The sequence below is a fragment of the Erpetoichthys calabaricus genome, chromosome 12 (genome assembly GCF_900747795.2).
Source record: "Erpetoichthys calabaricus chromosome 12, fErpCal1.3, whole genome shotgun sequence".
Classification (NCBI taxonomy): Eukaryota; Metazoa; Chordata; class Cladistia; order Polypteriformes; family Polypteridae; genus Erpetoichthys; species Erpetoichthys calabaricus.
The window spans coordinates 151037248-151051094 of NC_041405.2; the positions used below are offsets into that span (position 1 = coordinate 151037248).

General features: G+C 42.9%; 1 protein-coding gene across 1 annotated transcript in view; it reads right to left on the bottom strand.

The window, feature by feature from the left end:
* Window positions 1-13847, bottom strand: part of LOC114661580 (cation channel sperm-associated auxiliary subunit delta-like) — a 103447-nt gene that overhangs the window by 75087 nt on the left and 14513 nt on the right. Inside the window, exons 5-6 of the mRNA XM_028814712.2 lie at window positions 9574-9688; window positions 2445-2512 (exon numbers count right to left, since the gene is read on the bottom strand). Of these exons, the coding sequence (XP_028670545.2) occupies window positions 2445-2512; window positions 9574-9688 (183 nt within the window). The remainder of the gene's footprint in view (window positions 1-2444; window positions 2513-9573; window positions 9689-13847) is intronic.

The window sequence follows — 13847 nt, forward strand, 5'->3', positions numbered from 1 at the left end:
TTGTGTTTGTCCTGTTGCTATGTTTCTGTCATTCCAACAGATGGCTCCTCACAAACATTAACATTGCTTTTACGAGCTCCATAGTACATGGCATATAACAGAGGCATATGCATTGCCTGGTGTACTGCAAATGTTAATGCTGAGGCCTATGTTGATACCTTAGATTTCAACTCATCTTAGACAGGTAGCACAGCTAATAGATTCAATAAAAGGACTTACAGTATGAATCAAAGTCATTATCATTTTGTCCACTTTTAAAACAGTTGTGTTTCCTACAAAAAGGAAAGCCATTTCTGCCCCTACTTCCTAAAAATTTGTTCTTAAAGATCAAAGATTAGCCTGTTATCAATTATTGCCCCCAGGTATTTGTAGTGCGTTACAACAATAAACCCCCAGAAGAATAGGAAATACTAAATACTAGAAGATAATTAAGAATCCAAGATCCAAACAACCAAGCCAATATATTCAATAAGAGTGAGAAAAACACAAAACGTCAGATTAGCACCAGTGTCCAATATGGCCGCATCCCCTTACAATACACAAGGTAGGGGGCTACTGTGAGAATGTACGTGGTTGTACCCTAAGTTAAGTTTAATTTTTCTACACCTCAAAGTGTGCGAGGAAACAGGTGTGCGAAACATTTTTGTGCATATGCACCATTTATACATGAGGCCCAGGGACTTCATAAAGATACAATGTTTATTTAGACAAAACTGTACTGAAACAAAAGCAAGCTCTGTAGAACACAACAGGCAACGGAATCACCTTAAGCAATAAGGAAATTCAAAGAAAACAAGGTCCAGTTTTGAAAGAATAGTCAAAAAACAAAAAAAATCAAATGGATCACAAATCCTACAAAACATACAAAACCATATGAACTCACCACTCCACAGCTCATTCAAAATGAACTGTCAGGAACTGAGAGAGATCCTTCTTTAGGATTTATAGGGAGGAGGGCAGATCCTGACAGTGATTGGCAGGTGGCCCCACCTCTTGGGGGACCACCAACAAAACACATGGAACATAACGCAGGCAGCTTACATACGTAAACAAAGTCAAAACAAACAATTGGGTCTGATTGGGGAGCATACACTGGTACAGCGAATTGCTGCACTTACCATTTTGGTTGACAACCCCCCTTGGCAGACATATGGTCCAGTCCCACTCTCCAGAAATGACCATCTATCTGCCGCAGCCAGGTATTATTTGGGCATCCCCTTGGCCTGGTCCAGCTACTCGGGTCCTCAACAATGAGGATTCTGTGAGACAGATCACCCACAGGGAATGGCGCCACATGGCCGTAGTGCCATAACTGACGCTCCCTCACAATGCAGGTAATGTGCCTCATTTGAAACTCCATGAGCAGAACAAAGTCAAACCAACGGCACCCAAGGATTCTCTGAAGAATCACAGTACTGAAGGACTCCAGTCTTCATCTCAGGTCCTTGGACGGCATCCATGTCTTGCAACCATATAGCAAGAAAGGAAGCACTAGGACTCTAAAGACTTGGACCTTTGTCCTTTTGCAGAGATATCAGGAGCGCCACACACCCCTTTCCAGTGACCTCATGACCCCCCATGCTCTCCCAATCCGTCTACTGACTTCATAGGAAGAGTCACCAGAGACATGAATGTCACTGCCGAGGTCAGTAAACCTCTCGACGAGTTCGACACTCTCTCTGCAGATACACACCCTGCTGATTGCTGTGCCTAAGAGGTCATTAAAGGCCTGGCTCTTGGTTTTTATCAGGACACTCACAAGCCCAGACACTAAGACTCCTCTCCTCACCTTGGCAACTTTTAGATCTTTTATTGACTGGTCAGCAGTTGTCCACCCAGAACTCCTGCTATGGTGGTAACGATTGATTGATCTAGGTGTTTAATCTGAGCTAGCTGTACGATGTCCACCCTAACTGGCTATCTGTCTGCCACACAGAATAATTATTGTGTATGCCACCCCACAGTATACCCACCAGTGTTAGGGTGATCTACTTTGATAGCCGGGGTGGTTCCCTGTCTCTCCAACAGCATTCACTTCTGAAGTACCTGCCCACTTTTAAAGGACGACACTGTGCCGACTTGAAGTGATGCCTTCTACTTTTCATGTAGGGCCTCAGTGGCTCCTCTCTCTTGTGCCACTGGAAGTTTCATTCATGGTAGGGGGCACACACCCAGTCAGTGACCCCTTTTGGGTCATATTGTAATGAAGTGGTAGTCTATCTCTCTCTCCATATTGTCTTGAAGTGGTGGTCTATCTCTCTTTCTCTCTCTCTGTCTTATTGACAACCCTATCAATGCTATTCAACTAAACAGTACCATAATTTTGGCACCTTCACCCTTGGCAGTCCCCTATGACCAGGTTAGCCTCCACACCAGATTTCGTACCAGATTTCACTGCTTAAAAATGTTTTGGATTAACATGCAGCATTGAATTTAGAACCTACCAGGCAGGTCTTGCTGATAATTGTGCAGCACTGAAGTGAAGAGACGTGTGTCGTATTGAGATTTACACCTGGGGAAGACAAGAAACGGAGAGAAAATGGGTACAGGATAAAGCTGCTGAGACTCGGGGGGGTGGGGGAGTGGGGGGGGGGTTGGGGATAAAACAGATCTCTCATTAGTAGGGTACTGGTCCATCTCCACCAGGGGGCGCTTGCTCCCTGGGATTGTGTAGTTTATAGAAATACTTGAACCTGTATATACACCCCTCCAGTAACCATGGCAAAAATAATCAGATGACAGAAATATGGTATAAAAAGTGATATATATATATTTTATGTATTATATTAAAAAAATCCTGCAATGAAACCTTTTTTGACAAGATTTTTTCAACTCCCACGAGATGAGACTTTGGCCATGAGATGTTTTAAAGTCCCGCCCTCCTCTCAACCATACTCAACCACGCACATGGCAATCTCACCTCTCATTCGTGTGAATGCTTTTGACAGACAGACACAGTTCCTGCTCTCTCAGCTCTTATAAATTTTAGCGTTTTCCTCACTTTAAGTTCCCAATTAAAAAATATGTATTATGTCCAAATCTTATTGAAGAATTTCATCACGAAGGGATATCAACAGAAGAAATGAGTACATGGGCAATCCTAGGACCGAGAAACGATAAAGTCAAATGAATTAATGCGAAAGTTGTTCATCAGTTACACGATGAATTGATTAAATGCGTATCAATAGACTATGCTGAAACAATTGGTGGTGATCGTGCGGAAGATGAAAACATCAACTTACAATATCACGAAGAATAACTACAACCGTTAACACTGCCCGGTCTTCCACCAGCCGAATTAATGTAGAAAGTAGGATGTACCCAAGAAAGGTAATATAGTACATCTTCAGGGGATAACATTAGACAACAAAGGAGATCTTGATATGAGAGAAAGAAACTAAATTCTTTCATGGGCACTTATATGTTGCGTTGTCACGATGTAAGTCCAAACACAGAATAAAAATTCAATGCGAATTCAAAAAATTGTTCTTACAGAATTAAATAGTACAACGTAATGAAAAACTCAAATGCAACATGAAACATAATTTACTTTCAAATTATTATGTTTTACTCTTTTTTAATATGATTAATTACTCACTGTAATGTAAAATAGTTAGTTCTATTATACACATGTGACAATTCCCATGAAAATAACAATCTGTTTAAATTGTACATCCGCATCCCCATACGCGAGCGACAGGACTGCAAAGAGACTAGCGTATATATATATATATATATATATATATATATATATATAGTGACAAATTGAGGTCTCCGTGACCCCTTGAACCCTCAGACCAGATGTCAGACACCAGGTAAAAGTCCAAAGATAATATTTATTATTATAAATAAGTGCACAAAGCACCCTCCTCTCCACAATACTCAATAATAAATCAATAATCAAATAACAATAACACAATCCTCCACTCCCAGACACTTAGCCACCCTGCCTCCGAACTCAGCTCACTCATCTGGGGTTTCCCAGAGTCCTTTATAGTCCCTGACCCGGAAGTGGTTCTGTCCCTCAGTCCATGTGACTTCCTACCACTTCCGGGTCAGGTAAAAACTTATCCTTTTCTTCAGCCTGGAAGTATATAATTTCTTCTGTTCCCGTGACTTGGAAATACTTCCGGGCTATACAGAAAGCATAAATCCCTGGGCCTCCCTGCAGCGACTCCTGGCGGCCCCGACGTTATCCAGCAGGGCTGTGTATTAAAACTCCATAGTGGAATTTGGGGCATCTCCACATTGCAAGGAGGGCTCCATCTAGCGGCCTGGGGGTATTGGCCGGGATGAATCCCTCACAATATATATATATATATATATATATATATATGAATGGAAGAGAAGGTCTGTGATACGGTTTACATATTTGCAGTTGGAGATCCACGAAGGGAGAAAAAACAAATCACGTATCATAAAATAGTTTTATTCCTGAGCTTTCAACCCCTATCAGGGGTCTTCATCAGAGGATAATGCTTAGACTTACAAGAATCAAAGGCAATATATAGCAACACATTCAGTATGGGGGGGGGGGATGGGGGTGGGTGGGATTTGGTGACTAAGTCAGTATGATCAAGTGGGGGGGGGGGGGTTGTATAGTTTAATTAATGTGTATATGTCCTTCTTAAGTTGGCATATGCTGGGTTTATGTCCAAATGTCTGTTGATGGCGTTTTCATCTGATAGCCAAGACTCGGCCAACTCTCTGCCGCTTTTTGTACTGGCCTTAAATTTTACTTTTACGTTGTCCCAGTTGAATGTGTGTCCTGTCGATTTAGTATGTGCATATATCAAAGATAGTGCGTCCTTTCTTCTGACGGCGTTGCGATGTTCCTGTACATGTGTTGAGATTTTTTTTGACGTTTGTCCTATGTATACCGCTGAGCAAGAATTGCATGGAATACTATAAACTGCGTTTCGTGTTTCGGCTGTCGATTTCTTGTTTTTAGCCTTAAACAGGACCATGCGCAGATTGTTCGTGGGTTTATGTGCTATTCTGATGCCCCACTTGGTCAGGGTGACACATTATGGTGATACGGGAGTGAATGCCAGGTGGGGTGAAAGCTCAGGAATAAAACTATTTTATGATACGTGATTTGTTTTTTCTCCCTTCGTGGATCTCCAACTGCAAATATATATAATATATATATATATATATATATATATATATATATATATATATATATATATATATATATATATATATATATCACTTATTATATATTGTTCCTTGCTTTAAAATGCAGCTTACACTCCCAATATACAATGTAGTATAATCATTTATACAGTTGTTGTCGGAAGTTTACATACACTTTGTGTGAATTCTCTAAATCTCACTTCATAATGCTCCACAGACTTTATACTAACAAATTGTTAATCTGACATATCATTTAAGATGTCTTCTTTGTGCAGGGCTAAAGTCATTTTTTGCCAACAGTGTTCACAGACCTCAGAGTACAGTAATCCCTCACTTATCGCGGGAGATAGGTTCCAAGGCCGACCGCGATAACTGAATTTCCGCGAAGTAGGGACACCATATTTATTTAATTATTTAATGTGTATTTGGACATTTTTAAACCCTCCCTGTATTGTTTACAACCCACCATTTACTCTATTAAAAACAGGGACAACTGCTAAACAATATGAAATCGGTAGATAAGTTTACACTTACTGTATAGCGAAGTACACGTAGCAGATTGTAGGCGGTCATGATGTCGTCGACCTTGTTGCAAAGATTCCTAAAGCAGATTCCATCCAGACTACTGCCTTATTACGTCCACTTGCAACTCGTTTTGCACCCTGGTTAAAGGACACTGTGGCCGTAGATCTTATATGCTTTTCCTCCTTTTTAAATAAAAAGAATCGGTGTCCTGCAGTGGTGTAGCTGTTCCCTTCCTTCAACATATCCAAAACTTTTACCTTTTCTGCAATCATTTGCATCTTCTGTTGGTGCTTGGACACGGCCCCCTGAAGCATTAGCACGTTAATGCTGAATGAGTGAGATGAGACTTCCTGGTTAATGCAACACTCCGTCGCTGAGCCAATCAGCAGCACACAGGAACTTAACTGCGTGCTCTGATTGGGTAGCTTCTCAGCCATCCGCCAATAGAATCTCTTGTATGAAATCAACTGGGCAAACCAACTGAGGAAGCAAGTAAAAAGACCCGTTGTCCGCAGAAACCCGCGAAGCAGTGAAAAATCCGCGTTATGTATTTAGATATGCTTACATATAAAATCCGCAAAGTCGTGAATCCGCGAAAAGTGAACCGCGAAGTAGCGAGGGATTACTGTATTTCACTTTTTCTTGTCCAGATCACAATTCCAGCAGGTCACAAGTTTACACACACTTTGTTAACTGTGGTTTTAAACAGCTTGGAAAATTCCAGAAAATGATGTCAAGCCTTTAAGGCAATTAGACAATGAGCTTCAGATAGCCAGTTAGAGTAACTGGAGTCAACATGTGTGTGGATGTTAAGGCTTGACCATCAAACTCACTTCCTCTTTGCTAGACGTAAAGGGGAAATCAAAAGAAACCAGGCAAGACCTCAGAAAACAATTGTGGACCTCTACAAATCTGGTTCATCCTTGGGAACATTTTCTAAAAGCCTGAAGGTTCCACATTAATCTGTACAAACAATAATAAAGTATAAACACCATGGGACCACACAGCCATCATAGCGTTCTGGAAGGTGACACACTCTGTCTCCTAGAGAACAACAGACTTTGGCATGAAAAGTGCAAATCAATTCCAGAACAACAGCAAAGGACCCTGTGAAGATGCTGAAGGAAACAGGTAGACAAGTATTGATATCCACAGAAAAACAGGTCCAATATCAGCATAACCCGAAAGGCAGCTCAGCAAAAAAGAAGCCATTGCTCCAAAGTCGCCATAAAAAGCCAGACTGCAGTTTGCAATGACACATGGGGACAAAGATCTTACCGTCTGGAGAAATGTCCTCTGGTCTGATGAATCCAAGATCAAGCTGTTTGGCCATAATGACCATCGTTATGTTTGCAGGAAAAATCGAAGAGCATCATCTCAACCATCAAGCATAGGGATGGGAGCTTCCTGTTGTGGGGGCTGCAGGAGGGACTGGGGCACTTCACAAAATAGATGGCATCGTGAGGAAGGAAAATGATGGAGATAAACTGCAGCAACATCTGAAGAACTCGGCAAGGAAGTTGAAGCTCAGTCACAAATGGGTCTTCCAAATGGACAACGATCTGAAGTAGACCTCCAAAGCTTTTGCAAAATGGCTTAAGGACAACAAGGTCAAGGTACTGAAAATTTGTGGGAAGAACTGAAAAAGCATGTGTGAGCAAAGAGGCCTACGTACCTGTCCCAGTTACACCAGTACTGTCTGGAGGAATGGGACAAAATTCCAGCAACTTATTATAAGAAGATTACGGTAGGTGACTCAAAACGTTAAATAATTTAAAGGCAATGCTTCCAAATATCAGCAAAGTGTATGGAAACTTGTGACCCACTGGAATTGTGATCTGGTCCAATAGAAGTAAAATACTCTGAGGTCTGGGAACATTGTTGGCAAAAATGACTTCTGCCCTGCACAAAAGTAGACGTCTTTAAAAGATAAGCAAAATTTATAGTTTGTTAGTATAAAATCTGTGGAGGGCTGTAAAGTGAGTTTTAAAGAATACACCACATTTGTATGAAAACATGTCTGACTTCAACTGTACTTATACATCCAGGCCGAAATGAAGCCATTGGAGTATAATCATCGTCCAGTTCTTTACTGGGGAATACTGATGACTGTACGTCCGGTTTGGTGCAGTACAGCAGTCATTGTTCTTGCAGATGGCTTCTGGCTTCTAGAGGGTTCCTCTCCATTATAAATACTCACACATTTGGCATTTTCAGTGAGCTTTTTATGAAACTTGCCAGGTATGGGTAACTGCCTGTAATATATGGACTGTGCTCTTCTAAGACCCAAATAGCATTTTTTTTCCTAACTTTGCACAGTGCACCTGCTCTATTCACTCATGGCCTTTGTGTGAAAGTGATGGGTCAGGCCAGAGGTGATGGATCAGACCTGCTTTAATCAACCAACATCCCAGCCTGAAAGAGTTGTCCCCACAACAGTTGCCTAAGGCCAGGGTTATACTTCACAAGACGCGACGCATGCTCCAGCAAACGCTCCTGCTAAACTTTACTTAAATCTTTACTGTACTTTACGTAAATTTGGAATTATCCACCAGGTGGCAGTGCGAGAAATTATCACGGTGAGAACAGGTTTGGCTTCGCTGTGTTGTGAATTGCCTGGAAAAGCCATTAAATTCCGATGACACCTTGCCACAATATCTCTGAAAAGGATGTTTAATGATTACATCCATCAATCCAGGGATGTGCCCATTCCAGCAAGCACTGGGCATGAGGCAGAAACAATCCCTAGACACGGCATCAGCTCATCGCAAGGTGAATACAAGCACTCACATAAACACTGGCGTCATTCGAGTGTCACCAAATCTGCATATCTTTGGAAGGAAACCGGAGTCCACTGTGGAAACCCAGCAGGAAAACATGCAAACTCCAGGCAGGGAATACCAGCGACGTGACTCCCTGAGAGACAGCAGCGCTACCGCTCCGCCATCGTGTCACCCACATGTGTGTAATTATTAACAGTATTCATTATTTAAACGAAATTAACAATTTATCTGTAAAATGTAACATACATACCTTAATGCATTTCATCATGAAAATGATATCAAGTATAAATCTAAGGATTCTAAATGTGCAGAGAGCTGGAATATCATACCGTACATTTAATGTGTTCTGTGTGGTGATCTATTGCTGTTTGTCGCTGCTGTCAGGTCAGGAGGAAGCCCCAGAGGCAGGTAGCGATTAACAACTGGGATAATGTTTATGATGGTCTGCTTTAAAGATAAAGTAAACTACAAGGTTAAAGTGTACATGTCGAGATTTAAGCTGAAATGTCCACTTTAATCACAAAATATACTTTTTCACTATGTCTTTAATTTTTTTTCTCTGTGGCTCAAATACAGCGCTGTACATTCTGTTGCTGTTGTGAAGTTGCACAGAAGATGGTATTTCAGACTTGGGAATATGCGACACTTGGATATAAAAGCACCACGAATGTATTTGTATGTCGGCATTTTGCTCCACCACATCGAACCATTCATCAAACATCGAAGCGGGCACATCGACCCTGTAGGAGCCTCAAAGCGGCTTTCTGTCACATGTAGATAGTAAACAGAGACTCTGATGTCACATTCTGACTTCTATCACACTGTACCCTCCGACTTTTTGCTGATACTGCAACTTGCACACACGTCGTGTTCATTTCTGAGGACCTGCTCAGAGGATGCGTCAAATGAACGCTGGGAACGTGCAGCAGCCATGATGCGTGCGCGTAGGCGTTCTGAGCATGAAGTATAAACGAGCCCTTAGGCTCACAAATCACAATTATCAAAAAGTTATTTTTCAATTCTGGTTCCATAAGGGACACCAGGTCTTTCCATACACTCATGGAGCAAATTGCCAAGTAGTGTGGTAGAAAGCAGGACTTTAGGGAACACAAACGGACAGACAGACCTACTGCAGCTCTCCACCTTCCACTTTGTAGTCCATAGAGATACACTTTGCCATTCACAACCATGATAAGGTTGCTGGTGGAAAATACAGCAGACGTCAGATAGGCAGTTGGACCCTGAAAGGAGAGAATAATTACAATGAGACAGGTCATGTCAGGTCAGGTTGGGAAGCAACAACACCACACGACGAAACAGCTTGGGATCCTGGATGGCAAATGATCCCCCCACACCCACCCCCCCCCAGGTAGACACGTGGTCCAGTCCCACCCTCTGGAAATTACCCTCTATCTGCCACAGCCAGGTGTTACGTGGGCATCCCCTTGGCCTGGTCCATCCACTTGGGTCCTCAACAATGAAGATCCTGTGAGGCAGATCATCCTCGGGGAATCGCATCACATGGCTGTAGTTCTGTAAATGACACTCTCTCACAATGCAGGTAATGTCCTTCATTTGGGACTCCATGAGCAACCACTCATTCAACACAAAGCCAAACCAGCGGTGATTCTCCAAAGAGACACAGCACCAAAGGAGACAACAATAAATAAATTAGTGACACTAAAACCAAGAAACACTTTCAGAACATAAGAAATCTGACAAATGAGAGGAGACCGTTTAGTCCATTTGTCCCTCATTTGTTTAACTAATAGCTAAGCTGTCCCAATATCTCATCTAAATTCTCCTTAAAGGTTATCAAGGTTCCTGCTTCAACTACATGGCTCAGTAGTTTGTTTCAGAGTTCCAGAACTCTTCACTGGCATAAGCCCTAAATGGTCCTTCCCCTTAACTCTTTTATGGCGGATGTCGATTTTTGTCGACATAAGAGGTTGAGGATGGATATCAGGGGCAGAGGGTGAAAGAAAGCTGTAAATGCTGATAAAACTCACTGTTACATTATAGGTAGACCCTCTGAGTTTGGAGGACTGTTAGACTCGTTGACTTGATGTTTGAAACCCTGCGTGTATGCGAGTAGCGTAGAGTAAGCAACATCTAGAATGGCATCGACATCAGATGAGAGAGAGAAGCAAATGCACAAAGCAAAATACTCTGCATATTTTTTATTTCTTAATTTATTTTTTGAGTATTATTGCTGAATCGAACTCCGAAAATGAAAGTCAGGTGCCTGCATCAGCTGATCATAGTGCTGGACACGCTCATACAGCTGATGCGCCAACGAAAATGTTTGCCCTGAGAGGACTACATGGACATTAATCTGTGAGAGACTGTGATGATGCGGGTTTGGCTCCATGCTCCCATCTGCTGTTCGGGAACCCTTGAACCCTACACCGTCGGTAATGTTACAGATGAGCTTAGCAGTGAGACAACAACATAGCAAGGGGATGGAGTATAAAAGTGTATAAAAGGACCTAATCAAGGACTTTGTTAAACGGTGCGACTCAAACCACCTACACCTGAACACCAGCAAAACCAAGGAGCTGGTGGTGGATTTTAGGAGGCCCAGACCCCTCATGGACCCTGTGATCATCAGAGGTGACTGTGTGCAGAGGGTGCAGACCTATAAATACCTGGGAGTGCAACTGGATGATAAATTAGACTGGACTGCCAATACTGATGCTCCGTGTAAGAAAGGACAGAGCCGACTATACTTCCTTAGAAGGCTGGCGCCCTTCAACATCTGCAATAAGATGCTGCAGATTTTCTATCAGACGGTTGTGGTGAGCGCCCTCATCTGCGCGGTAGTGTGCTGGGGAGGCAGCATTAAGAAGAAGGACGCCTCACGCCTGGACAAACTGGTGAGGAAGGCAGGCTCTATTGTAGGCATGGAGCTGGACAGTATGACATCCGTGGCAGAGCGACGGGCGCTCAAAAGGCTCCTATCAATTATGGAGAATCCACTGCATCCAATAAACAATGTCTTATCCAGACAGAAGAGCAGCTTCAGCGACAGACTGTTGTCACCGTCCTGCTCCACTGACAGACTGAGGAGATCATTCCTCCCCCACACTATACGACTTTTCAATTCCACCCGGGGGGGTAAACATTAACATTATACAAAGTTATTGTCTGTTTTTTCCTGTTTTTGTTATCAATCTTTAATTCAATATTGTTTTTTGTATCAGTATTCTGCTGCTGGAGTATGTGAATTTCTCTTTGGGATTAATAAAGTATCTATCTATCTATCTATCTATCTATCTATCTATCTATCTATCTATCTATCTATCTATCTATCTATCTATCTGTCTGTCTGTCTGTCTGTCTGTCTGTCTGTCTGTCTGTCTGTCTGTCTGTCTGTCTGTCTGTCTGTCTGTCTGTCCAAACCAGACTGAGACTTTGGTTATTTCCCCAGTGGCCAAGGCAGTCACGCTGGGGCTTAAACCAAAGCTCCTGTCAACAGTTAGTTGTCGCCTCTACTGGTCACTCCAGCTCCTAAATCGCTCAGCTGGAGCGACTGCTACTTTCAGCCCCACTGAGTGTCCGGCCAAACACTCCCCTTGTGGGCTCACCTCCCAGCTGCCTGCTTTCTCTCTTGAGAGCCTGCTCTTGCTCGCTTGCTCTCCTTCTTCCTCACACCAGCTCTGTCTACCTGCTTCCTGTCTTCTCTCGCTACCTCCCGTTCTCTTTCTTTCCTTTACTTTTTTCTTCCCTTCTCTCTAGCCAACTCGTGCTTCTATATATCGAGAGGGCATAGCAGCTGCAGCAAATTAGCAGTCCCAGGAACAATCACAGATGCGGGCGGTCTCTAATCTGTGCACTTAGGTGAGAAACACCCACATCGCAAATCGCCCTGAGAACTGCTGCAGCCACACAACCGCCATGCCCCCTTGCCAAGCCGCGACCGCTGTGATTATTTATTTTAAATGGTCCTTCTGAATGGGAGCTGTGGACCCACAACACCACAGTGACAAGCTGGCAACTGGACTTTACCAAACAACTCGGCCTGCTGGTGGACACTGCGGATTAGCATCCACTCAACTACTTCAAGCCTTTCAGCTTATGAGTGATTGGACAAACACGTATGTAATAAGTATGTGAATACGAATACAGTAGAGGCTCATGGAACATAAAACATAGTGACATTTATCGTAAATAAGTATTTTATGTTGATTTATGCATGAAACTATTGATTTGTGTGATGAAAAGTGAGTTTTTTGGAAATAAATTCAGGCCTGGGAAAAAAGGAAGAAAAAATACAGTAATTAGCCCTAAAATAGTTAATTTCCATTGATGTCCTTCAGTACGTGACTCACCATTAAGCTGAAAGAATGTTGCTTAATCTACTTTATGAATGACTTTGAGGAATGAATACTAACTGAATTTGTCCATGTTACAGCCTAGGGAAATAAGTTACATCATCCAGATTAATGTTTACTAAGTCAGGCTCACTTCACAACTCATTGCCGTTTGGGTGCCATTTATGAAAAAAAAAATGAAGCCATTCAGAGGCTGAATTATTTAAAAAATGAGTTCATTAAAAAGAAGGGAAAAGGAGTTAATTAACAGCAAAAACTGATCACTAATTAAGAAAAGGGTTAGAATGAAAGCCTGCAGTCACAGTAGCACTCCAAGACTGGAGTTGGGGATTCCAGGTCAGGTCAGGTCCGGTTGTGGAGCAGGCACTAGTACAGCACATTGCCGCACTCACCACACGACGAAACACCTCGGGATCCCGGTTGGCAATCTCCCCAGGCAGACACGCGGTCCAGTCCCACCCTCTGGAAATGACCCTCTATCTGCCTCAGCCAGGTTTTAAGTGGGCATCCCCTTGGCCTGGTCCAGCTACTCGGGTCCTCAACAATGGGGATCTTGCAAGCCAGATCACCTGTGGGGAATCGCACCACATTGCTGTAGTGCCGTAATTGACGCTCCCTCACAATGAAGGTAATGTGCCTCATTCGGGACTCCATGAGCAACCGATCATCCAATACAAAGTCAAACCACTGATACCCAAGGATTCTCCGGAGAGACACAGTACCAAAGGAGTCCAGTCTTCGTCTCAGGTCACTGGATAGCATCCATGTCTCAAAACCATATAGCAAAACAGGGAGAACCAGGACTCTAAAGACTTGGACCTTCGTCCTTTTGCAGAGATAACAGGAGCACCATACACCCCTTTCCAGCAACCTCATGACCCCCTTTGCTCTTCCAATCCGTCTACTGACTTCATATGAAGAGTCACCAGAGACATGAATGTCACTGCCAAGGTAAGTAAACCTCTCAAAGGGGTCAACACTCTCTCTGCAGACAGACACACTGCTGATGGCCATGCCCAAGAGGTCATTAAAGTCCTGATCTTGGTTTTTATGAGGATACTTGCAA